Here is a 25,099-nt window from a genome sequence, read left to right as displayed (position 1 = left end):
GGATTTGCCACCGTCAAAAATGTTGGTGTTCTGGTCAAGGATTGAACCGCAGACAATCTGAGTGCCTTTTATACTTTTACCCAAAGACGGATGTATCAAAAGATAAACTGTTTTTGTCTCTCCTGAAAAGATGTATGTATGTATTTTTTAAGATACGAATTTGAGGAAGTAAAGCGAACGCACACGCAATTAATTAGGAATTGAGCCTCAGGCCCTTCCACGACTTTATACGATTCTGGAATTTCTGGCATAAGTTGAGTTTATACATATACCACAGATAGTCCTTGTGGCCCTGAGTATAATGATATACATTTTGTCTTGCACAAGTCCATACTTCCCGAGATATAGGCCTCTGAAATTCTGAAAATTCTATTGCACACGCAATTATTTAGGTAAAGCCAAGAAACAGAATTGAGCATCAGGCCTTTACACGACTTTATACGATTTGGAATCGATGCATGATGGAATTTCTGGCACTATGAAGATGTCTTGATATGTGTGTTCGTTTACTCAAAATGTGTACAAATTGTTACTGGATGTTGTTCGTTCACTCTGCAGTACAATGCAAAAGACCTTAGTCGATTACAAGAAGTTACTGGACTTGTACAAATTTGTACAAATTGTTGAGTAAACGAACACACCTGATGTCTTCTCTTTCAAAAGGAGCGTTTTGGCGCCTTAACATGATTTGCCTGTTTTCATAAACTGGCGGTAACATACATACCTTACATATATTTATCGTTAAAATTAGTCTCAGAAATAATTTATTTTGCAATAGAATGTAATTATTGTTTATATTCCTGTGGTATTTTATTATTAAATTTATTTAATTTTTTTATTTTTCTGATTAGAAACGCAAACAGTTCAAAGAAAGTATTCACTGAATTGAACTACGGCAAAGTCAAACTACATAGATTACCGAAGACAATTTAACGGCGTCGAAATAAATTTTCACTGCTGTTCATATTCACACATAGTTAATGTAACGTAAATGCAACGTAGTAAAATGTGTAAAATGTTTCTTGTAACAAAATTGATTATTATAGCTCATTTAGACTAGCCATAAATCCTCGTCTGGATTTAATAAATCTAGTACAAATCTGATTGCATTTAGATATACATTTTGAAGGATTTAAATGGCAATCAGCTGATTCTTGTTCATAGCGCAATTACCAAGGTAGATGCATCAGCCCATCTGATCGATAGGCCAAAAAGAATTTTTTGTAAATTGAATTCGTCTCAAAAAACATACGTCAAATTACAAATTTATTGTTTAATACTGAAAATGTTAGCACATTATGCTACTAATGCTAACTAAAGAGCAAATAAAAATTATTTTATCACAGTTTGCCCATCTAAAATAAATAAACGAATTATTTTATCGTTTAGACATCATAAATATTAAGGCCTGCGTACATAAGCTGCTTTGCCTGATTGCCTTGCTTTGCTGCTTCAATAAAAAAATAAAAGAACAAAAAAGGCCGACCCAATTTCCAACTGATGGCAACCCAGTTCGAAATTTCGTCTTTATTCTATTATTTTTATTACGTCAGAAATGAAGCAGGTAAGCAAGGCAATCAAGGCCTGCGTACATAAGCTGCTTTGCCTGATTGCCCTGCTTACCTGCTTCATTTCTGACGTAATAAAAATAATAGAATAAAGACAAAATTTCGAACTGGGTTGCCATCAGTTGGAAATTGGGTCGGCCTTCTTTGTTCTTTTATTTTTTTATTGAAGCAGCAAAGCAAGGCAATCAGGCAAAGCAGCTTATGTACGCAGGCCTTTAGTCTTGGTTGATTAAAATCAACTTTGTACATCAAAACAAATTTAATTTTTCCGCCTTGTTTACAAATGTTTACATTTTAAATTATTTTTAGTGTAGCAATTCACCGATGCATCTACCTTGTTTCTTGTGCCAGCTTGCAACTTTTAGTATTTTCTAGCAACATGTTGCAAAAAACAGAGTTGTATACGAGGATTTATGCCAGATTTAAAACAAATCCACTCAATAGGAGGATTTATTTTTGTATGAGAAATCTGGTAGATTTTGGCTGGATTTAGCAAATAAAACCTGATAATGGGCTAAATCCGGCTAATGGTGTCATATCTAAATGGCATATTAAAAAATATATATTTTTACTACACAGATTAGCCGTTACAAGATAAAGGGATCAAAATCGACCTCATTGTTCTACTCAACTTTGCCAAAAATCTATCATGGCTTAATTAACTCTTAATTATTAGTAGACTTTTTCTACATTTCCAGCACGATATCAGCTATACCTCGGCATTAAACCTCTCATCTTTACATCTTCATCCTATCAAGCACTGCGCCATCAATTCATCATCTCCTATACTTCACTATCATCCCATAATCTCTACCCTATCATCCTCATCTCATCATACCGCATCAACATCCTCACATCTTTAAATCTTCATCTATAACCTACACAGGATGAATACAATGGACCAACGGTGTCCGAGTGAAGCGCATCCTGAGTGCGCATCCTTAAACCTAACCTAACGTAAACAATGGTACGTTACAGAGTTAATGTTAATTGTATGCCTGTTCCAGAACCTGCAAGAATCTACAAATTTGTACTACAATTTCTTTTATATTATCGCAAAAAAAAAAAAAAAATAGTAAGAATTAGTAGATTCTTGGAGTTCTGGAACAGACCATTTGTTCTTAAATATGATACGCCATACATTCTGAATTAGAAGAGAAACTTCTGCAATAGCTGATTTCCATCTTAATGTCAGTCCGTTGACGATTGAAACAGTTATTTGTTTTTTTAAATGCACTTTTTATTGGTATAAACTAACATTCTTAAAGTAATTATTATAAATAACAACTATACATATACATACATAAAACACACAAGTATCTATTTCCCTTTAACTTTGCCATTATATTTTTCCGGATGTACCCTTTGAACGTGGGCACTTAAATTCGAACTGTATTTATATCCATTGTTACAATATTTACATTTGTAGAGTGGTGTCGTGTTACTTCGGTGCTGGGCCATATGCTCGGACAAGGCAAATGTGGTGCGATAAACTTTATCACATTCCGTACACTTGTAACGCTTGTTTTTAACTTGTTCCCGTTTCTTAAACCACTCTTCCTTATATAGCTGGGTGTGAACCCGCTTATAATGGGTAAGACGTAAAGACGATGTACGATATGTTTTTGGACACCATTTACAGTAGTATTTACAATCCTCTGTTGTATGTACAGCTTGGAAATGCGACTTTAAGTTCTGTTTGCTCTTGCAAATTTGATCACAAATTTGACACTGATATTGTTTATCATTTTCCGGGTGTTCGTGGAGTATGTGTTTTCGTAAAGATTTTTTATTCTTGGAGATTTTTCCACATTTTTCACAAGAAACTTGAGTTTTGCTATTGTCAGGGGGTCGACCATCACAAAATTCGAGATGAATTCTATATCCAGTTGCTTTTACAAAAGTCTTTTCACATTTGTTGCATTTGTGGGTAACCTTTGGTTTGGGACAATCAGAATGTTTCGTCTGCATATGTCGATTTAGGTCACCTTTCACGGGGTATGCCGTATAACATATATCACATTTAAATTCCCCATTATTTGCTGCTTCGTGATAGTAAATGTGTTTTACGATTTCACAACGATAACGAAATTGTATCTGACAGCAGGTAATGTAACACTCCTCGCTGGGATGTTGTTCAGCAAAGTGTTCACGTAGCAAAGTGAATTTGGTGCAGGTAACATTACATAGCTCACAATTTAGTTGGGGTTTCCATTTAGCAATAAATTGATCATATTCTTCAACAGTTTTTAATCTGTAGCGATAACGTGGGAGTTTCGAATTATTATCATTAGAATTCTCCTCTTCATCGGATGTGTTGGTCGCGGAGCCTAGATTTTTTTCATTCTCTGAACTTTCATTGTCAAATTCTAAGGCACGTTTAATAGGTATTGGTTGTTGTTGTTTTGCAAAACATGTTGTTGTTGGAGTTTGTGGGCCTGGTGTGTTAGTCTTTGATTGATTAGGACCCATATCAGCCTTAGGAATGTAGCATTTTATAGCTTGTGGAAGATTTTCTGACATTTCTTCAGTTACTGAACTTGTATCACTCTCCTCTTCAACATCCTCATCGGATACATCAAAATCAAATGCCTTTTTAAGAAGGGTTTTGTCTATTAATTTTCCTTGCTTTGGAACATTATCTTTGTCGCCTTGACCTTGGGTATGAGGTCTAACATTAATTTTGTTATCCAGTCCACTAATTATTTCCTTAGAATCCATTGGTTCTTTGAATATTTCAAGTTTTTGGTTAATTGTCGCTTCAATACTACTTCGGTCTGAGGTTTCGAGTTTTTGTTTTTCAGCAACGCATTTCACTCTTAAATTTCCTTGATTGCTTTTGAGTTTGGCAGAGTTAGCATCATCGTCAACTTGCTGATGTTCAATATTTTCCACAGTTTTTATTTCCTGAGTTGTTTTAAGTGGTTGAAAATCCCGATTGTTTGCTTCAACGATGCTTCGCTCTGTTTCTTTTCTATTCTTAAGTTTTGAGATTTTCGGGTTTTCGTAACAAATTCTTTTTCGTTTGTAGGTGGCCAATGACATGTTCTCATACGAAATACTACTGCTGCTTCTATGGGTGCCTCCTTTCGGACGTTCTGTAGATTCTTCTTCCGTTTGTTGAGTGCAATTTTCATCATCTGAATTTGTAAGATTGAGTGTCGCCGCCACCTTTGTATATGCATTATTGAGGTTATGAATGGTTCTTTTCCGGACCGTGAACCAACATGTTTTTTCACCCTTTCCTTTTTCCATGATAGAGTTTGGATTTTCTTCCTCTTCTGATGGAACACCTGAAGATCCACTGCCATAAATTGCAGTATTGCTACTGATCTGTGATAGCATTACTGAGTTCTCTTTGACGGAGACTGATGGAGTAGTTAAGGAACTAGCCTCGATGCCCTTGGCACCTTGTGTTTGTGAAGAGAAATTTCCTTCATTCGAATCTGACTCTAGGCTACTAATGCTCTCAGTCATATTACTAATGGATTTTGAAGCCAACCACTTTTCAATTCGTTTATTGGAATTTATGATATCGGGCTCCAAAACTCTTTGAACTTTTGTGGCGACATTTTTGTCTGCCGCATTGGAACTTTGTCTGGAATCATTTACGCTTTCTGAGGCTAACATATGTTTAATTCGTTTACTGGAGTTTATAACGTCGGGCGCCAAAACCCTTAAAACTTTTGCGGTAACAGTTGGGTTGGCGGTATTCGCGATTTGTGTGGTATTTAAAATTGTCGTATTTGTCACGTTGGACGCCAATGTGGCATTTGAATCTACGTTATTGGGATTTTTAGTAGATTCTTCAGTCACCATGTTGGGCGCCACATTGCGACTTGAATCGTTGGTATTTGTGTTTCCAGTAGATTCATGTGGCGACATGTTGGCCGCAAAAGTGTCACCTGAATCGTGGGTATTGAGATGTCGAGTAATCTTTTTCATGGGTCTCAGGCTCAGTCTTTTGAAATTTTTCACATTCCTTAAGTTGGGCGCCAATGTGTCACATGAGTCATGAGTATTGAGGTTTCGAGAAATCTTTTTTGTGGGGCTCAGGCTCGTTAAGTTGGGCGCCAAATTGTTCTCAACGTTTGTGGCAACATTTAAATCTGCATTATTCTGGGTTTGAGTAGCATTTTCAAGGAATACTGATTCCGCATCATTGGCATTTGAATCTACGTTATTGGGATTTTCAGTAGATTTTTGGGTTTTCATGTTGGGTGCCAAAGTGGCTCCCGAAATGTGGCTGCTGAGATGTCGTGCAAACTTTTTTACGGGCCCCAGGCTTAGCGCCAATGTGTCACTTGAGTCTGAGGTATTGAGATTTCGAAAAATCTTCTTTGCGGGGCTCAATTTCAATCTATCGAAGCTTCTCGCCTTCTCATTCGTTAAGTTGGTCGCCAAATTGTTCTCAACGTTTGTGGCAACATTTGAATCTGCATTGTTGTGGGTTTGAGTAGCATTTTCAAGGAATACTGATTCCGCATCATTGGTCCTCAAAATGTTTTCCGCTTTTGAGGTGACATTTGAATGTGTGGAATTAAGGTTTTCAGTCGCACTTTGTATGGATCCCACAGTAAACTTTTTCATTACTCTCTTATGTGAATTAGTGACGTTGGCCGGCATCATCTTTTGAACTTCTGAGGCTACTTTTGATACGTTGGCGTCACTTTGGTCTGCGGTATTGACGGATTTTGGGTTCCCCTGGAAAATATTGCTTAAAACTCCTTTATTAGATATTTCGTTGTGGGGTTCCAAAATGTTTTCCCCCATTGGGTCGGCGTTATTGTGGGTTTGAGTCGTATTAAGATGCTTGGAACCCAGAGTTGAATTTTTGAAAATTCGGTTATTTATTACATCGGGCCCCAAAATCTTTAAATTTCTTGTGCCATCATTTGAATTCGTAGTATTGTGACGATTTTGCGTCTCATTCTTTGTTGGTCTCAGAGACAATCTTCTGAAACGTGCTCTACTCGCATGTGTTACAATGGGCGCCAAATTCTGCAATATTTTCCCGGTTACACTTGAATGGTCTTCTCCTAAAAATTCCATTTCGTCAAGTTCCAATTTGACCACAGAACTACCCACCGCTTCCTTATTAGACTCGTCTGTCACCAAACGTTTACAGGCTGCTTCTGTTTCTGTGTCAGATTCTTGCTCCATTTTGACTATGAAATACTCTTGTCGAGCTTCAGAATTCCTCAACGAATTTACGTTTTCATTTTCTCCATTTTCCTGTTCTAATTCTACCCTGAGCGAGAACTGTTGATTTGCAGAATTCCCTGCGGTATTTGTATTTTCATTTTCTATAGCCTCTAAGGCACGGAATACTTGTTCTTCAATTGAGTTTTGTAATTCAATATAATTTATATCTTCTTCCTCCTCCTCCTCCTCCTCGCTATATATATCTAAAACAATATCTCCATCTGATAGGTCGTTGGCGTTATCTGTAACCAAATCTTCGTTTGGTTCATCAATTTCATTTCCAGTTTCTGATTGCAAATTAACTCTCTGCGATTCAGAATTCCCCAAAGGTTTTGGGTTATCATGTTGTACCTTATCTAGCGTCACCTTATCTCCACACGTTTCTTGTAAAGTTCCACAAAGCTCTGTGGTAATTCCGGTCTCCTTTTCATCTTCATCTAGTTCCAATTTAATTTCAATCAATTCTTGATCAGTTTGAGCAGATTCCAAGACTTTCTGAGGATTGGCCAACAAATTTGGGTTATGATTTTGTACTTTATCTTGTGTCAGATCTACACCAGTCTTTTCTTGTTGAATTCCAGGTGGCTCTAGGGCATTTGAGGCTACATTTTCATCTTCTGCTACCTCCAATTTGATTTCAATGAATTCTTGATCAGTTTCAGAATGTTTCAAGTCACGCTGAGGATTATTTGATTCGAAATTCCCCAAAGGTTCTGCCTTGTGATTTTGTACTTTATCTTTTGTTGCAGAAGGCTCAGAGGTATTTGCGGTTTCATGTTCATCTTCTTCTAGCTCCAATTTGATTTCAATTAACTCTTTATCTGTTTCATAAAATTCCAAGCCCCTTTGTGGACCACTTGATTCAGAATTCCTTAACCTCTTTGGGTTATCATTTTGTACTTTATCAAGCGCCAACACAACACCAGTCGTTTCTTGTTTAGTTCCAGAAGGCTCTATGGCATTTGCGGTCTCCTTTTCATCTTCTTCTAGCTCCAGTTTGATTTCCACAAATTCTTGATCAGTACGAGCATTATTTGATTCAGAATTCCCCAACAGTTTTGGGTTATTATTTGGTACTTTATCTAAGGTCAACTCAATTCCATTCGTTTCTTGCTGATTTCCAGGAGATTCTGAGTTATTTGCCGTTACATTTTTATCTTCACCTTCTTCTAGCTCCAATTTAATTTCAACCAATTCCTGATTTTCTTGCGAACATTCCACGTCATTCGGAGGATTATTTGATTTAAAGTTTCCCAAAGTTTTTGTATTATCGTTTTGTACTTTATCTCGTGTCAACCCAACTCCAACTGTTTCTTGCTGAGTTCCACAAGGCTCTGGTGTATTTGTGGTTACATTTTCTTCTTCATCTTCTACTAGTTCAAAATTGATTTGAATATTTTCTTCATCAATTTGAATACTTTCCAAGCCCTTCTGTGGTTTATCTGTGGCAATGAATTCCAGATTTTCATTTAAAGTCGGCAGGTTGTCACCACATCTATCGTGATCAGATTCTTCTTCGTCTTCAATTATGTCTAAAACAATATCTCCTTCAGATAGATCATTAGACCCAACTAAAACTGTGGGGCAAAATGGTTGCTCTTCACCAATTTGAACATAAGGATGTATTTCCTTTCTAGACGATTCTGATTGATCTTTTGAATTCTCCAAATTATTTTCAGGCAATCGCTGGAAAACTTCCTTATTAGAATTTTCAACGATGGGCGCCAAAATTTGTAATTCATTCGAACTGACACTGGAAGCCAAATCTATTGCTAAAGATGTGCATGTTTCATTCTCCAAAACTTTGGAATTAATAGATTCCTGATTACCTCCTGCATTTCCCGATATATTCGGGTTGTTACTTCTTACTTCTTCTTGATTCGTTTGACAATTTTCCGTGTTATTGGGAGCATCATTATCTACGCCAATGAATTCTTCAGGTTCATCTTTTATATTTAAATCAGTTTCAATAAGTCTAACATGGGCAGCGTATATGGTTCGTTGGAAATTATTAAACTCACAGATATGATTCCAACACTTCAGACATATGCTGGTCAAATGTTTAACGTTACCCATATCCAAAAACTGTGAGAAAAAGAAAAAGAGATTTTGAGAAAAAAGTTGAAAAAATCGGTAAGACAAAAAGGAACTCGTATTGTATTAAGCGGTCAGAGCTATACCACTTGGTTGGTATATCTTCGCTTCTATATCTTTCAAGTTTTAATTTGAAGTTTCAATACAGGTCTCTATTCTTATCTTACCTGAGGTGAAAAATATTTCACAATTAAATCGTAGACATAATTTTCGGAACCATCTTCATTGAATAGACTTCGTAGCTGCTGGCGATCGCTGCAATGTTCAATGCATAAACGGCACTTTGAGGAATTTAACATGTTGGATGGAATATTCAGTTTCTTGGCATAATTTGTATTGAGAATATCAAACGGCGTTCTGTATTAAACAAAAAATAAAAATAGATTTAAAGGTTGTCAACTACAGTTAGGAGGACTAAAACAGAATAAATTTAACTATGTGGGTGAGACCCTGTATAGTACTACAGCCTGAGAGACTGCCACTGTTAAAAAGAACTGTATTGCTAAGCCTGTGATACTACTGCATCTACAAGAGTGCTCTTGGAGAGTGGCTGTCTTCAGCATAGCCCTCGGCCTATATCTCGGTAAGTATAAATTTCCCCAACAAAAGAAATACATCGTTGGAATCGGCATGAAAAGCACTATCTGTGGTAATTTTTTTATAATTTTCTGCTGTTGGTCGGTAATTTTTTCATAGGCCCATATCTCGGGAAGTATACATTTCCCCAGAAAGTGTTATACGTCATTGGAATCAGGACGAAAAGCACTATCTGCCGTAATTTTTCACAATTTTCTGCATACTGTCGGTAAAGGAAAGATATGCCAGGTCTTTATTCCTTTGCAGTAGATGTGCTCAGTTTAGTAGCATTGGTTTAAAACTTGCACTCATCGACATAGGTAAAATCGACGAGTTTACCCAAACTTTGGAACAAATTTCCTTTACCGACCCTTCGCAGAAAAAAATACAAAATTTTCCCTTAAATCGTAAGTTTTCTTAAGTAGCCGGCCTTCGGCCGGGGATTTAAGACTTTCTCCTATGGACAGGAGCGAATTTCGGCTACGCGAACAAACTTTTTTTAAATCGTAAATTTTTCCCCAAGTAAACAAAGGAATTTTCGGAACTTCGGAGGCCTATATCTCGGTAAGTATACATTTCCCCAACAAAAGAAATACATTGTTGGAATCGGCATGAAAAGTACTATCTGTGGTAATTTTTTTCATAATTTTCTGCGGTGGGTCGGTAAAGGAAAGATATGCCCAAACTTTACTCGGAACTTAAAGAGCTCATCACAATCTATCAATTACCCAGAGTACAATTATACACTAGCATGATCATGGGGGGACACCAAGACTTACCAGTATTTAGCGTTTTAAATGATGAAATTGCTTAGAGCGCTGGGTTATGATTTGACTTACCCATCAGATGAATGCAACTATCCACTTGCGATCCATCACCCATTCGTCACCCATTCGCTTGTCATGAATAAATACACCCTTTTTAATGCTATCCTTCCAGATATGATGCATTAACTAATAAAATTTATTATTTTCTTCTGTTTAATGAGTTTTATTCCCAAAAAATTCCAATTAATTAATGGCTGGTGTTGTTAGTGTTGTTTTTTTATTATTTCACCATGAACTGCACCGTTCACTTTTAAGAACCGAACCAGTTAATTTAATTTCAATGTTACGAATAAAAAGACGGAGAGTAGAAACGCCGATAAAGATACACGTAAAGCAAAATCTACGTTTATTTACGAATATGAGGCGAAGTAAATTTGCTTTGTTTACGAATGAGAGACATGAGAAAGAAAAACAATTGATTTTTTTACAACAAAGCCAAACGGATATTGTTAACGGCGTTAGATGGTATTAAGCGCCAACAGCTGTTTACATTAGTGACTCTCATCACAAGGGCACACAATTTATTTCCGTTATACTTTAGATAAAAATGTCGGTAAATGGTGCATATTGTACATCAGAATAAATGAAATTGTATATCTTTTCACATTCTGTACCAAGTTTTCGAAATTTGACTAAAGATGAGTTGAAGCATTAAGCTCGGATCGGGACCAATTTTTTTCCACAGGTAGGCCTCGTTACCCTGATCACAAATATATATAACATTTATTGCGGCAGTCCATACTTCCGAGATATGGGACTCCGAAGTTCCGAAAAATCGCTTGTTAAATGTCGGCTACTTAAAGAAAAATTTTAATTTAAAAAAAAAATGGAGAAAGTCTTAAATACCCGGCCAAAGGCCGGCTATATAGAAAAAATTATAATTTTATCCGAGTTTAATGCTTCAACTCAACTTGCTCCCGAAATTTTTAAAAAGTGTCTGAATTTATTTTTACGGAACAAAGTTAAAGTTACATTGGAAATTGAGTGCCAGATTAAAAAAAAAAAAAATCCAATGCCGTTAGTGGATATAATTAAACAAATGTTACATTTATTGGTCCCTGATCAAATATACGATATTTTTATTTACATTTTTAATTTTTATTCATTTTTTTAACTTTTCCATTTTATTTTTCAGGATGCGCCCTATGAATTGAACTGTATTTATATCCCTTGCTGCAATATTTACACATATAGCGCAATGTGTTGTCCTCATGCTGTGACAACTTGTGCTCTGACAAGCCAAACGATGTACGATAAACTTCATCACATTCGGTACATTTGAAACGTTTTTGTTAATATTTTTCACGCCTGTTTGTCCGTTCAGCCTTTAACAGATCTGTGTGAACTTTTTTGTAGTGCAGAAGACGCCCGGATGGTTCACGGAAATTCTTTGGACACCATTTGCACTTAAAACGACTTTCCATTGAATGTACTCTCGTCAAATGGTCATCCAAATTTGGTTTGTTTGCAAAGATACGATCACAAATATGACATTGATGACGTTTGTCGTTATCTCTATGGTAGGTGTCTTTGTGTCTTTTCAAAACACTTTTATCTTTATAGGATTTTTCACATATATCACACGCAACACGGGTCTTGCTGTTGTCATGTTTTGGCTGACCCTTACAGAATTCCGGATGAAGTTTAAAATTTGAAAGCTTAGCAAATGACTTGCCACATTTGTTGCATTTATAGGTTTCTTTTGGTTTAGTGCAGTCAGAATGTAAAGATTCCAAATGTTGAGTTAGAGTATCTTTCCTGTAGAATGGCACACGGCATAGTTGACATTTAAATCTGCTTTCATGATAGTAAATATGTTTTACGATTTCATAACGATAACGAAATTGTATCTGACAGCATGTAATGTAACATTCCTCGCTGGGATGTTGTTCGGCAAAGTGTTCACGTAGCAAAGTGTATTTGGCGCAGGTAACATTGCATAGCTCACAATTTAGTTGGGGTTTCCATTTAGCTATAAATTGATCATATTCTTCAACGGTTTTTATTCTGTAGCGATAACGTTTGGGTTTCGAATTATTATCATTAGAATTCTTCTCTTTATCGGATATGTTGGTCGTGGAGCCTGGATTTTTTCCATTCGCTGAATTTTTATTGTCAAATTCTAAGGCACGTTTAATAGATATTGGTTGTGGTTGTTTTTCTAAACATTGTGTTGTTGAAGTATCTGGGACGGAGTTGGTAATCTTTAATTGGTTAGGAGCCGTCTTAGCCTTATGAATGTAGCTTTTCATAGCTTGTGCAAGATTTTCTGACATTTCAGTTACTGAACTCGTATCACTATCCTCTTCAGCCTCCTCATCGGATACATCAATACCAAATGCCTTTTTAAGAAGGGTTTTGTCTAGAATATGTCCTTGCTTTTGAACATTATGTTCGTCGGCGTGACATTGGATATACGGTCTAGCATTCACTCTATTATCAAATCCACCAATTATTTCCTTAGAATTCCTAGATTCTTTGAATGCTTCAAGGTTTCGATTGATTGGTGGCGTTTCAATGCTACTTCGTTCTGAAGTTTCGAGACTTTGAGTTCCAACAACGCATTTCATTATTAAATTTCCGTGATTGTTTGTGAGTTCGGCAAAGTTAAAATCATCGTTGACTCGATCATCTTGACTTTCAATAATTTCCACAGGTTTTATTTCCGGAGATGTTTTAAGTGGTTGAAAATTCCGATTGTTTGTTTCAACGATCATCCGCTTTGTTTCGCTTCTATTCTTCCCTTTTGAGATTTTCCGGCTTTCGTTACATATTTTTCTTCGTTTATAGTTGGCCAATGAAATGTTCTCACACGAACTACTACTACTTCTGCTGCTATGGCTGTTTCCTTTCGACCATTCTGTAGATTCTTCTTCCGATTGTTGAGTGCAATCATCTGCCACCACTTTTGAATTTGCATTATTGATGTTATCATTGTTTCTTTTCCGGGCCGTGAACCAACACCGTTTTTCTCCTTTTCCTTTTTCCATGATGGAGTTTGGGTTTTCTTCCTCTTCTGATGGAACACCTGAAGAGCCACTGACATAAATTGCATTATTGCTACTGATCTGTGCTAGCAGACCTGAGTTCTCTTTGATGGGGACTGATGGAGTAGTTAAGGAACTAATCTCGATGTCCTTGGCACCTTGTGATGGTGAAGATTTCTCTTCAACTTTCGAATCTGACTCTAAACTATTTCTAACAGATTTTAAAGCCAACAACTTTTTAATTCGTTTATTTATGATGTCGACCCGCAAAACCATTGGAACATTTATGGCTGCATTTGTGTCTGCAGCATTGGAACTTTGTTTCGAATCATTGATGCTTTCTGAAGTGACCATATTTTTAACTCGTTTACTGGAGTTTATAACGCCGGCTGCCGACACCCTTGAAACGTTTGGGGTAACATTTGGGTTGGCGGTATTGGCGATTTGTGTGGTATTTAAAATTGGCTGATTTGTCACGTTGGGCGCCAATGTGGCATTTGAATCTACATTATTGGGATTTTCAGTAGATTTTTGGGTTTTCATGTTGGGTGACAAAGTGCGACTTGAATCGTTGGTTTTTGTGTTTTCAGTAGATTCATGTGGCGACATGTTGGCCGCAAAAGTGTCACCTGAATCGTGGGTATTGAGATGTCGAGTAATTTTTTTTAAGGATCTCAGGCTCAGTCTTTGGAAATTTCTCACATTCCTTAAGTTGGCCGCGGATGTGTCACTTATGTCCTGGGTATTGAGGTTTCGAGATATCTTTTTTACGGGGCTCAGGTTCGTTAAGTTGGGCGCCAAAATGTTTTCAACGTTTGTGGCAACATTTGAATCTGCATTGCTGTGGGTTTGAGTAGCATTTTCAAGGAATACTGATTCTGTATCATTACTCCCCAAAATGTTTTCCGGTTTTGAGGTGACATTTGAGTGTGTGGAATTAAGGTTTTGTGCCGCACTTTGTATAGATCCCACAGTAAACTTTTTCATTACTCTCTTATGTGAATTAGTGATGTTGGCCGGCATCATCTTTTGAACTTCTGAGGCGACTTTTGATACGTTGGCGTCACTTTGGTCTGCGGTATTGAAGGATTGTGGGGCCACCTTGGAAAAATTGCTTAAAACTCCTTCATTTGAATTTGTGAGGTTGGGTTTCAAAGAGCTTTCCCCAATTGGTTTGGTGTTATTGTGGGTTTGAGTCATATTATGATGCATGGAACCGAGAGTTGACTTTTTGAAAATTCTGTTCTTTATTACATTGGGCGCCAAAATCTTTAAATCTCTTGTGGCATCATTTGAATTCGTAGTGTTGTGACGATTTTGCTTCTGATTCTTTGGTGATCTCAGAGGCAATCTTCTGAAACGTTTTCTACTGGCATGTGTTACGATGGGCGCCAAATTCTCCAATTTTTTTCCCATGACACTTGAATTGTCTTCCTCTACGAATTCCATTTCGTCTTCATGTTCCAATTTGACTACAGAATTAACCGCTGTTTCCTCATTAGACTCGTGTGTCACCAAACGTTTACAGGCTGCTTCTGTTTCTGTATCAGATTCTTGTTCCATTTTAATTATAAAATACTCTTGTTGAGTTTCAGAATCCTTCAAAGGGTTTACATTTTCATTTTCTCCATTTCCCTGTTCAAATTGTACGCTGCACGGGAACTGTTGAGTTTCAGAATTGCCTGCGGTATTTGTATTTTTATTTTCTATAGCCTCTAAGGCAAGGGATAATTGTTCTTCAATTGAGTTTATATCATTTTCTTCCTCTTCCTCGCTGTATATATCTAAAACAATATCCCCATCCGATAGATCTTCGTTTGGTACTTCTATTTCAATTGCAGTTTCTGATTCCAATTCTTCTCTCTGCGATTCATAATTTCTCAACGTTTTTGGGTTATCATTTTGTTCTTTTTCCTTTGTCAGATCCTCACCGTTCGTTTCTTGTTGAATTGCAGAAGGCTCTGGGATATTTGCGGTTACATTTTCATCTTCTTCTAGCTCCATTTTGATTTCAATCAATTCTTGATCAGTTTGAGAATGTTCCATAGCATTCTGAGGATTTTTTGACTCAGAATTCCCCAAAGTCTTTGGGTTATCATTTTGTACTTTATCTAACGTCAGATCCACACCATTCGTCAAATCCATACCATTCGTCAGATCGACACCATTCGTTTCTTGTTGTGTTGCAGAAGGCTCAGAGGTATTTGCGGTTTCATTTTCATCTTCTTCTAGCTCCAATTTAATTTCCACAAATTCCTGATCAGATTGAGAACATTCTATGTCATTCTGAGGATTATTTGATTCAGAATTCTCCATCGTCTTTGGGTAGTCATTTTGTACTTTATCTAACGTCAGATCAATACCAGTCGTTTCTTGCTGAGTTCCAGAAGACTTTGAATTACTCCCTCTTACATTCACATCTTCTTCTAGCTCCAATTTAATTTCCACAAATTCTTGATCAGTTTGAATAGGCTCCAAGTCATTCTGAGGATTATTTGATTCAGAATTCCCCAATGTCTTTGGGTTATTATTTTGTACTTTATCTAGCTTCAACTTAACTCTATTCGTTTCTTGCTGAGTTCCAGTAGGCTTTGAATTATTTCTGATTACATTCTCATCTTCATCATCTACCAGCTCCAATTTTATTTCAATCAATTCTTGATCAGTTTCAGAATATTCCAACCCCTTCTGAGGATCATTTGATTCAGAATTCCCCAACGGTTTTTGATTATTATTTTGTACTTTGTCTGTTGTCAGCTCAACTCCAGTCGTTTCTTGCTGATTTCCAGGAGATCCTGAGCTATTTGCGATTACAGTTTTATCTTCACTTTCTTCTAGCTCCAATTTAATTTCAATCAATTCCTGATCAGTTTGCGAACATTCCACGTCATTCTGAGGATTATTTGTTTCAAAATTCCCCAAAGTTTTTGGATTATCGTTTTGTACTTTATCCAGTGTCAACCCAACTCCAATTGTTTCTTGCTGAGTTCCACAAGGTTCTGGTGTATTTGTGGTTACATTTCCTTCTTCATCTTCTACTAGTTCAAAATTGATTTCAATATTTTCTTCATCAATTTGAATATTTTCCAAGACCTTCTGTGTTTTATCTGTGGCAATGAATTCATGATTTTCATTTAAAGTCGGCAGGTTGTCACCACATCTATCGTGACCACATTCTTCTTCGTCTTCAATTATGTCTAAAACAATATCTCCTTCATATAGATCATTAGACTCAACCAAAATTATGGGACAAGAAGGTTGCTCTTCTACAACTTGAACATCTGGGTCCAATTCTCTTCTAGGCGACCCATGTTGGGTTTGTAAATTCTCCAAACAATTTTCAAACACTCGCTGGAAAACTTCCTTATTAGAATTTTCTATGTTGGGCGCCAACATGTATAAATCATTTGCATTGACACTGGAAAGCACATCTATTGCTACAGATTTGCATGTTTCATTCTCCGAAGCCTGATTACTTCCTGCATTTTCCGACGCATTCGGGGTGGTTATTGTATCTTCTTCTGATTCCAATTTGATGGCAATGACTTCATGATTAGTTTGAAAATTTTCCGGTTTATTGGGAGCATCATTATCTCTGGCAATGAATTCTTCAGGTTCATCTTTTAGGTTTAAATCAGATTCAGTAAGTCTAACATGGGCATCATATATCGTCCGTTGAAAATTATTAAACTCGCAGATGTGATTCCAACACTTTAGACATATGCTAGTCAAATGTTTGACCTTAACCATATCCAAAAACTGGAAAAAAAGAAAGCAAGTGTGAAAATAGTAAACAAACTAATTTAGGAAAGTTGCTCCATATTTACATTAGGCAATTTTCTGTGCGGCAATTGTCAGTTTGTCGATGAGAGAAGGTGTTCAGAGGCAAACGGTTACCATATACCTCATCAAACCGGCAATTGCCTGCCGCAAGGAAAATTGCCTAATATAAATATGGACCAATTTTTGCTCTGTTCCAGAACCTACAAGAATCTACAAATTTTACAACGATAACAATTTTTTCCTTTATGATTCGAAAACATAATAGAATGTGAACAAAGCATTTATTTTCGACATCCTTAAAGAAAAAATGAAGGTGTCTTAAAACCTTTTGGGGCAGACTTTGACTTTTTTGGTCTCGTCGCAGCATTTATAGAGGACTGTCACAGTGTGCGGCACTTTTTCGAATGCTTGCCGTTTGAGATGATGGCCTCTACAATTTTTTAACCTTCTGAGGTTTGGAATGTGTAATTTCTTTTGGAGATCGATGGTATCAGAGCTAACCTGAAGTTTCAGCAATTTGAACCGCCCTGATCTTATTTATAAGGCCTCTTCCTATTGACTTACCTGAGGTGAAAAATATTTTACAATTAATTCATAAACATAATTTGCGGAACCATCTTCATTGAATAGACTTCGCTGCTGCTGGCGATCAGTGCAATGCTCAAGGCATAAACGGCACTTTGTGGCATTTAACATGTTGGAATGGAATGTTCAATTGTCCGCCATAGTTTATATTGAGAATATCAAACCAAACGTCCTATCCAGTGTTCTGCAATAAAAAGAAAAAACAGAATTAAAAGCAGTCCTTTACAGTTATTGGGATTAAAGCATATACTTTTTTCACATTCATAGAATCTACAATGCCAAAAATGCCTTTCCTTCAAAAAGGGTCCATTGAAGCAGCCGGGGCCAGCAGTCATGGCCCCGCACGACACAAAACACATTTTCAACTGCCCAGCCGAACCTACTCATCTAACCCTAGTGGATCTGTGGTTACATCTCATCGAAGCAGCCACTTTCCTGGAACAGGAGATAGACCCAGAGCCAGATTGAACAGACGAACGAACATACAAACATAATAATAAACACTGTTACAACAACAACGGCAACAAAAAGTATCTATAGAAGCAGTCTTCCCCTCGAAAAAGTTATATAGACGCAGACTTTCCTTCAAAAAGGGTCTATAGAAGCAGCCTATTCTTCAAAAAGGTTCTATTAGACGCAGCCTTTCCTTCAAAAAGGGTCTACAGAAGAAGTCTTTCCTTTAAAAAAAGTGTATAGAAGAAGTCTTTCCATCAGAAATGGTCTGCAGAAGCAGCGTTTCCTTCAAAAAGTGTCTATAGAAGCACCTTCTCTTTCAAAAAGGGCCTATAGAAGCACCGTTTCCTTCAAAAAGGTCTATAGAAGCAGCCTATACTTCAGAAAGGGTCTTCAGAAACACCCTTTCCTTCATAAGCCGTTTATAGAAGGAACATTTCATTCAGTCTATATATGCACACTTTCCTTCTATAGAAGCACCCTTATTTTTAGATAACGCCTATATCCGCACCCTTTCTTTCAGAAATAGATGCACCGTTTCATTTAGAAAGGTTCTATGAAGCACCCTTTCCTACAATGTTTATAGAATTTTCCATTCCTTCAGAATGTGTCTATGGAAGCACCCTTTTCTTCAGAAAAGGTCTATAGAAGCACCCTTTCGTGCTGGAAACTATAGAGCATTCTTTTTTTCAGAAAGTGTCTATAGAAGCATCTTTCCTTTTAGAAAAATTCTAAAGCCGCCACCTTTCCTTTAGAAATTGTCTATAGATGCACCGTTTCTTTCAGAAACGTTCTATAGAAGCATCCTTTCCTACAAAAAATGCAATCCCACGGCAGCGGGTTCTTTCGTACCGGATTGACCCGAAACAATAGTTTCAAACGCGGCATCAAACATATGCTTCTACGTAGGTTTTTATGCTACTACAACAACAATAGCAACAAATGTTTATAGAATTTTCCTTTCCCTCAGAATGTGTCTATGGAAGCACCTTTTCTTCAGAATGTGTCTATAGAAGCACTCTTTTCTATAAAAAAAAACGTTTATAGAAGAACATTTTTCTTCAGAAAAGATCTATAGAAGCACCCTCTCATTCAGAAAGGTTCTATAGAAACATCATTTCCTTCAAAAATGGTCTATAGAAGAGCCATTTTCTTCAGAAAGGGTCCATAGAAACTCCCTTTCCTTCAGAAAGGTTCTATGGAAGCACAATTTTCTTCAGAAAGAGTCTATAGAAGCACTCGTTCTTTCAGAAAGTGTCTGTGGAAGCGGTAGCATTGTTGTTGTTGTTGTAGCAGCATACAAACCTACGTAGAAGCATAGGTTTGATGCTGGGTTGGCAGCCGCTGGTCGAAAGAAAAGGGTTTCGGGTTAATCTGGTACGATAGAACCCGCTGCCGTGGGATTGGGTGGCATTGTAGGCGAAGCCTCATTTCAGCCGTCCATGTGATGAACATTGCGGTTGTGGATTTAGCGGCGAATATTTTCACATTCCTCACAGGAGAAAACTGGACTATGCCAGCTATGTAGACATTTAACCAATCACATATTTCATCGACGACTCGATCGTGCAATCATCCGCATTCAATACAATATCTATGACATCTGGAGGTCGTCCCCTCTACATATCAACATGTATGAATGATACTGATCATTCCTCTGCAGTATTAGTGTTCCCGATTTTTTGCCGTAACGCAATTTGAACTTCTACTGGTCTTGATTAGTGCATAGTGGAGGGCGTTCTTGCAGTGTTGTTTAGCTACTTTGGTGGTCTAGTCTAGAATTCTTCTCCTTTGAGTGGTTTTTGCATGTTTTCTTGCAAACTGTTTGAAAGACTTAAAGACGTTTTTGTTGTTGTAGGGATCGAATTACAGTTTTATATTGTTCATATCGGAGAGAACCAGCCAACAATCGAGAGCTTGATTGTCCAATAACTCAGTTTAGTGTCATCGGTTTAAAACTTTCACCCATAAAACATAGAAGGCTAAACTCTTCTACAATGGGTAGCATCAAAACACCTACACAATTGTTTCTACAACTTTTTTATATTTTGAGCTCATATCAAGAAATTGTGGACTTCCTAGGATATACAGTTTCTTACATTAGCGTCATCAGAGGGCACCCAAAGACTTACCAGTGTTTAAATATTCCGAACGATCGGATCTGCGGATCTTGTATACTGCTCTCGTATCGCCCTTTTTTCTTTAATTTTTCATGAATAAACACGCACACGCACTCTATAAAGATATGCTTTCAATATATTCTATAATAACTAATTGAATTTATTATTTTCTTTTGTTTAATAACGTCGTTTTATTAATTTTATTTTAGTGTTTTTTTTTTATTTCACCATGAACTGCACCGTTCACTTTTAAGAACCAATCCAACTAATTTTATTTCAATGTTACGAATAAAAAGACGGAGAGTAGAAACGCCGATAAAGATACGCGTAAAGCAAAATCTACGTTTATTTATGAATATGAGGTAAAGTAAAATTGCTTTGTTTACGAATGAAAGACATGAAAAAGAAAACAATTGATTTTTTATACAACAAAGCCAAATGGATATAGTTAACGGCGTCAGATGGTATTAGGCGCCAAGAGCTTTCTACATTAGTGACAATGGGAAAACTTGGCAAAAGACGCCGAACAAAGAGGACGTGCAAATTTTTTTCAGCGAAGAAAATTCAGAAATTAAAAATCAAATTTATTTAATTAAATCCTTTTTTTCTCATTAATAACTTAGTGGTATACTATTAATCATGGTTTGGCCTGTGGCCGACGAAATAACCTTGGAAGATGGGTTTAAGTATCCCTTACCAAGAATTAAAAAATATACCAACTATAGAAGCGGATATGTTGCGATTTTGCAGGGATTTTCCAAGAATAAAAGTATTCCGATAATGAAGATCGCCGATGAATTACACGGAAAATATAATAACTTAGAAACTCATTTTGTTACCAAACGCAAAATGAAAATAGTTTGCAAAGGCCGTGATACAATCAATCAAATTGTGGCCAATGATGACATTCGGAAAAAACATAGATCTTTATACCAGATGAATTGTGTGAAGTCAATGCCGTAGTGCAAATTCCAGCCGATCCACAATTTTCTGAACAATACTTGTTCGAGAACCTGATCATTAAACACAAGCCTGAGTATGGACCTATGTATGATAACATCACAATAACCGAGGTAAAACGTTTTACTAGACCTGAATCCACTAGAGATGGTAAAAGAATTGACTCCGACGCGGTTATGCTCTCCTTTGATAGTGACAAATTGCCTTCTCATATAAGCCTACATAAGGTTTTATTCCCCGTAAAACCCATGAACTTTGTCCGCGCTGCGGGGCAGCGCATACTGGTGTCTGCTCATTGATACCCAAGTGTATCAATTGCGACGGTCGTCACGATGCCAGATCTAATGAGTGCGGAATACGAGTAGAACTTCGAAACAAAGCAAAAACAGAAGCATACCAAAAAACACCAAAATTGATAAATATAGAAGAAACTATTCTTCAAACTAATTCTACAAACGTATTTAATATCACACAGGAGGACTTTACTGAAATCGGAGCAAAGAGACCAAAGTTGACGACATTAATGCCTCAAATATGTCCACTGAGGGCACCCAGGAAACACCCCATTCAAAAACTTCTGAAGACATTTCAGATAACACTGAAACTTCAGCAATCCAACCAAACTCAATAATTCCTTTGTCTGGTTCTTTGGAGAAAGCAGCCAGCATTGAATTCGACATGAATTCACTGTGCAACTCCACAGACATTGAGACCATCCAATCAAATGTTGAAGGAAATCAACTAAAACAACAACCCAATCAGTTAAAATACAATTTTTCAAAAAATCAAAAAACCATTCAGTCATCCACTTCCACCGATAGCAAAATCAACACACCCCTTCATCTTTTTGAATCGTTTCAAAAAGAAAATATGAATTCTCTTCATAATGAAGATACTACAAATTAACTTGAGAAGTATACGCAACAAAAAACCGCAATTGTCTCAATTCCTGAGAGATTCAGAAATAGACATTGCCTGCATATCGGAAACATACTTGAATAGTTTGGATGACTTTTATATACCTGGATTTGACATTATAAGAAAAGATCGATCTACATATGGTGGCGGAGTTGCCATATTAATTAGAAATAAAATCAACTTCAACAGTATTAATATTAATGTTTCGAATCAAAATATAGAAACAGTTGCTTGCAGTGTAAACAGTGACGCTGGTCCAATTATCATAATTTCTACATACATCCCACCGAATGTGACATTTAGTAACACGGATCTTATGAGCATGACATCATGTATACCCCAAAATGCAAAAATTATATTATGCGGAAATTTCAATTGTCACCACCAGATTTGGGGTTGCAACAACACTGATCTTCGCGGACAAAACATGCTTCAGTTTATAGAGGATAAAGACCTTGTCATCCTTAACGACGGTTCAAAGACTTATTTTGGTCAAAATACCCCTTCGACTTTGGATTTATCCATCTGCAGTCCAGCAATTGCACTGATTACGACTTGGTACACTCTGAACGAGTGTTTCGGATCGGATCATTGCGCAATAATTATCGAGATCGACTTACACACAAATTGCCGTAAAATTTCTTACGGTGTGCCAAGAAATATAGCGCAAGGTCGGATAAACAACAGCATAATTGATATAATGAACGACGAACAATATATAGACTGCCCGGAGAGGAAAAAATTCGATAATCTTTCTCAACAATTTTATAGTAAGTTCAAAACACCTGTAAGCAAGAAAATATATCCAGACAACAGTTGGTGGAATCTGAGATGTAAACGAGTCAATGCGGCCTTAATCAGAGCTCTTGCTCGCTATAAAAAAGTTCCGAACAGAGTAAACAACGAAAACTTAAAAGCATGTCAAAAAGATTACTTTTATACACTCAGGGAAGAAAAGCGGAAAGGCGGGCAAAATATGTGTGAAGACATAAGAGCCGATATCACCCCAACACAACTTTGGAATACTGTGAAAAAATTCAGAGGAAGAGGCTCAAATAAACAAAAAACAATGCCAGAAGAATGCTTGGATAAACTTTATGATATATTATCCGGACCCATAGGACCTGACAATGCTCTTCCTACAGTGGATAATTTTCCAAGAGACAGCGATTTACCATGGATGAATTAAATGCAGCTATAGATGCTTCCAATGACACAAGTTCGGGCCTTGACGGCATTCGTCACGGTCACATGAAAACATTCAACAGTAAGGTAAGGCATAAAATATTAGCTTTATACAACCATGTATGGCGTTCTGGAGACATCCCGAGCTCATGGATGGAGTAAAAAATATGTCCAATATATAAAAAGGGTAAACCGCCTGAAGACCCTTACTCATATAGATCCATTGCTATGATATCATGTTGGAGAAAGATATTCGAAAGAATGATCTTTAGAAGAATTGACCATCAACTTGAATCGTCTGACTCTCTGAATAATGTGCAAACTGGAATTCGAAAGAAAAGATCTACACGAGACAATGTAACCTGCATATGGACTGCAGCACACCTAGCCAAGAGAGAAGGCAAATTTCTAGTTGCAGCTTTTCTTGACATCAAAAGTGCTTTTGAAAACGTCAATATCGACATTCTAATCCAAAAATATAAACGCCTTGGTGTAAGTGAACATGTATGTTCAATCGTACATAGTCTCTTTCAATTCAAAGAACTTGTCATCGATTCTGATGATTCTTACCCAGAAATATGTCCATCGGACTTAAAACGGCAAGATAGATTCGCTGCCATTACATCATGGCAAGAAAAATGGAATAATAGTGTATTTGGAAGAAGATTTTACACATTTTCACCCAACGTCAACTGCCATCCTTGGTTCCGGAACCTAAAATTACCCCGAAGTGTCATAACAAATACTACAAGACTACGATTCGGCCATAATCAAATGAAATGCCACTTGCATAAAATTAATATAACCAGCACTGACAGATGTGATTGCGGTGAAGTTCAAACTGCAGACCACATCACCTTTCATTGTCCAGACATACACAATAACAAAAGGTTTTCCTTGCTGCAAAAACTGAGAACACTGAATATACATCAACCAACTATTGACTTAATACTAAAAAACAACAACATAAAGGCATATTTTGCCTTATGGAAATTTTATAAAGACGCTAATATCAAAATTTAAATTTAACATGCAAAATTTACATTATACCCATGAACAAATTTCAACTAATCTACAAAGTTCCCGAGAAACATAATAATACCCGTGAAAGTGGCAACATAGACTTAGTGTCTCATGTCACTTTAAATTCCACCCCAAAGTTGGTGGAATTGACATATGGAAACATATGTCAGAAGAAGAGGAAGAAGATTAGTGACAAGGGCACACAATTTAGCTGTGTTCCAGAACTAAAAAGTTTTTACGACTTTTACACATTTTACACGAAAACCCGTTCCCGTACACAAAAAATTGTAAAATGTTCACTTCTCTTTAAACAAAAATGGCGCTGAATGACGCTCTCTTTAAAAACTTTTTACTCGACAAATTTGAGCGTGTAAAAAATAGTAACATGAATGCCGGCGTCTGATTGGCTGGTACGCCGACTTTGACATTTGTTCCAGCTTTTTTGACGTATTTTCCATTTTTGCGTTCCCGAACTATTTGAGGAGCATATCGTCATCATAAATGCCCGAAGACGTAACCCACAAAAACAAAACTTTTCAGGAGAAGCAAAAAACGTTAAAAATGAAAAAATGTTTTATAGACTATCAATCTTATGAGGGGGAGTATTTGGATTATTATCAATCATGTACGAATGGATGTAATGCTAAGTTTACATTTACGAATTCCACTCGATTTCAACAGTCAATTCCATTGCTTAAACGTCAAATGAAATCCAATGGATTTCAGATGAGATTTAATTTGATGTACGACTATACGAAAAGGAATTGACAGTTGAAATCGAGTGGAGTTCGTAAATGTAAACTTAGTATAAGTAA

General features: G+C 36.8%; 2 protein-coding genes across 2 annotated transcripts in view; both read right to left on the bottom strand.

Annotated features, from left to right (window-relative positions):
• The window catches only part of LOC141398111 (uncharacterized), a 26,272-nt gene extending 5,784 nt beyond the window's left edge, over window positions 1–20,488 (bottom strand). Inside the window, exons 1-3 of the mRNA XM_073975341.1 lie at window positions 20,211–20,488; window positions 17,605–17,809; window positions 11,577–17,016 (exon numbers count right to left, since the gene is read on the bottom strand). Coding sequence (XP_073831442.1) covers window positions 11,577–17,016; window positions 17,605–17,736 — 5,572 coding nt within the window. The 5' untranslated portion in view covers window positions 17,737–17,809; window positions 20,211–20,488. The remainder of the gene's footprint in view (window positions 1–11,576; window positions 17,017–17,604; window positions 17,810–20,210) is intronic.
• On the bottom strand, window positions 2,787–10,509 carry LOC141396887 (uncharacterized). Its single transcript, XM_073972594.1, has 3 exons — window positions 10,283–10,509; window positions 9,035–9,224; window positions 2,787–8,858 (listed from the first exon to the last, which is right to left on the bottom strand). Exons 2-3 carry the CDS (start codon window positions 9,164–9,166, stop codon window positions 2,889–2,891), a joined length of 6,102 nt encoding a protein of 2,033 aa, XP_073828695.1. The 5' UTR covers window positions 9,167–9,224; window positions 10,283–10,509; the 3' UTR covers window positions 2,787–2,888.
• Window positions 20,489–25,099: the final 4,611 nt, after the last annotated feature.

The sequence above is a fragment of the Musca autumnalis genome, unplaced genomic scaffold, assembly GCF_047663935.1.
Source record: "Musca autumnalis isolate F117 unplaced genomic scaffold, ASM4766393v1 scaffold_3, whole genome shotgun sequence".
Taxonomy (NCBI): Eukaryota; Metazoa; Arthropoda; class Insecta; order Diptera; family Muscidae; genus Musca; species Musca autumnalis.
Note: the sequence above shows the minus strand (reverse complement) of the source record. Positions and strands in the feature narration are given on the sequence as shown.

What these genes read in the sequence shown, in the direction of transcription:
- LOC141396887 (XM_073972594.1), bottom strand. Translation starts at nt 9,166, where the DNA reads ATGTTAAATTCCTCAAAGTGCCGTTTATGCATTGAACATTGCAGCGAT. An exon ending in TGAAATATTTTTCACCTCAG is followed by an intron (nt 8,859 to 9,034) that starts GTAAGATAAGAA and finishes TTTTTCTCACAG; the next exon opens with TTTTTGGATATGGGTAACGT.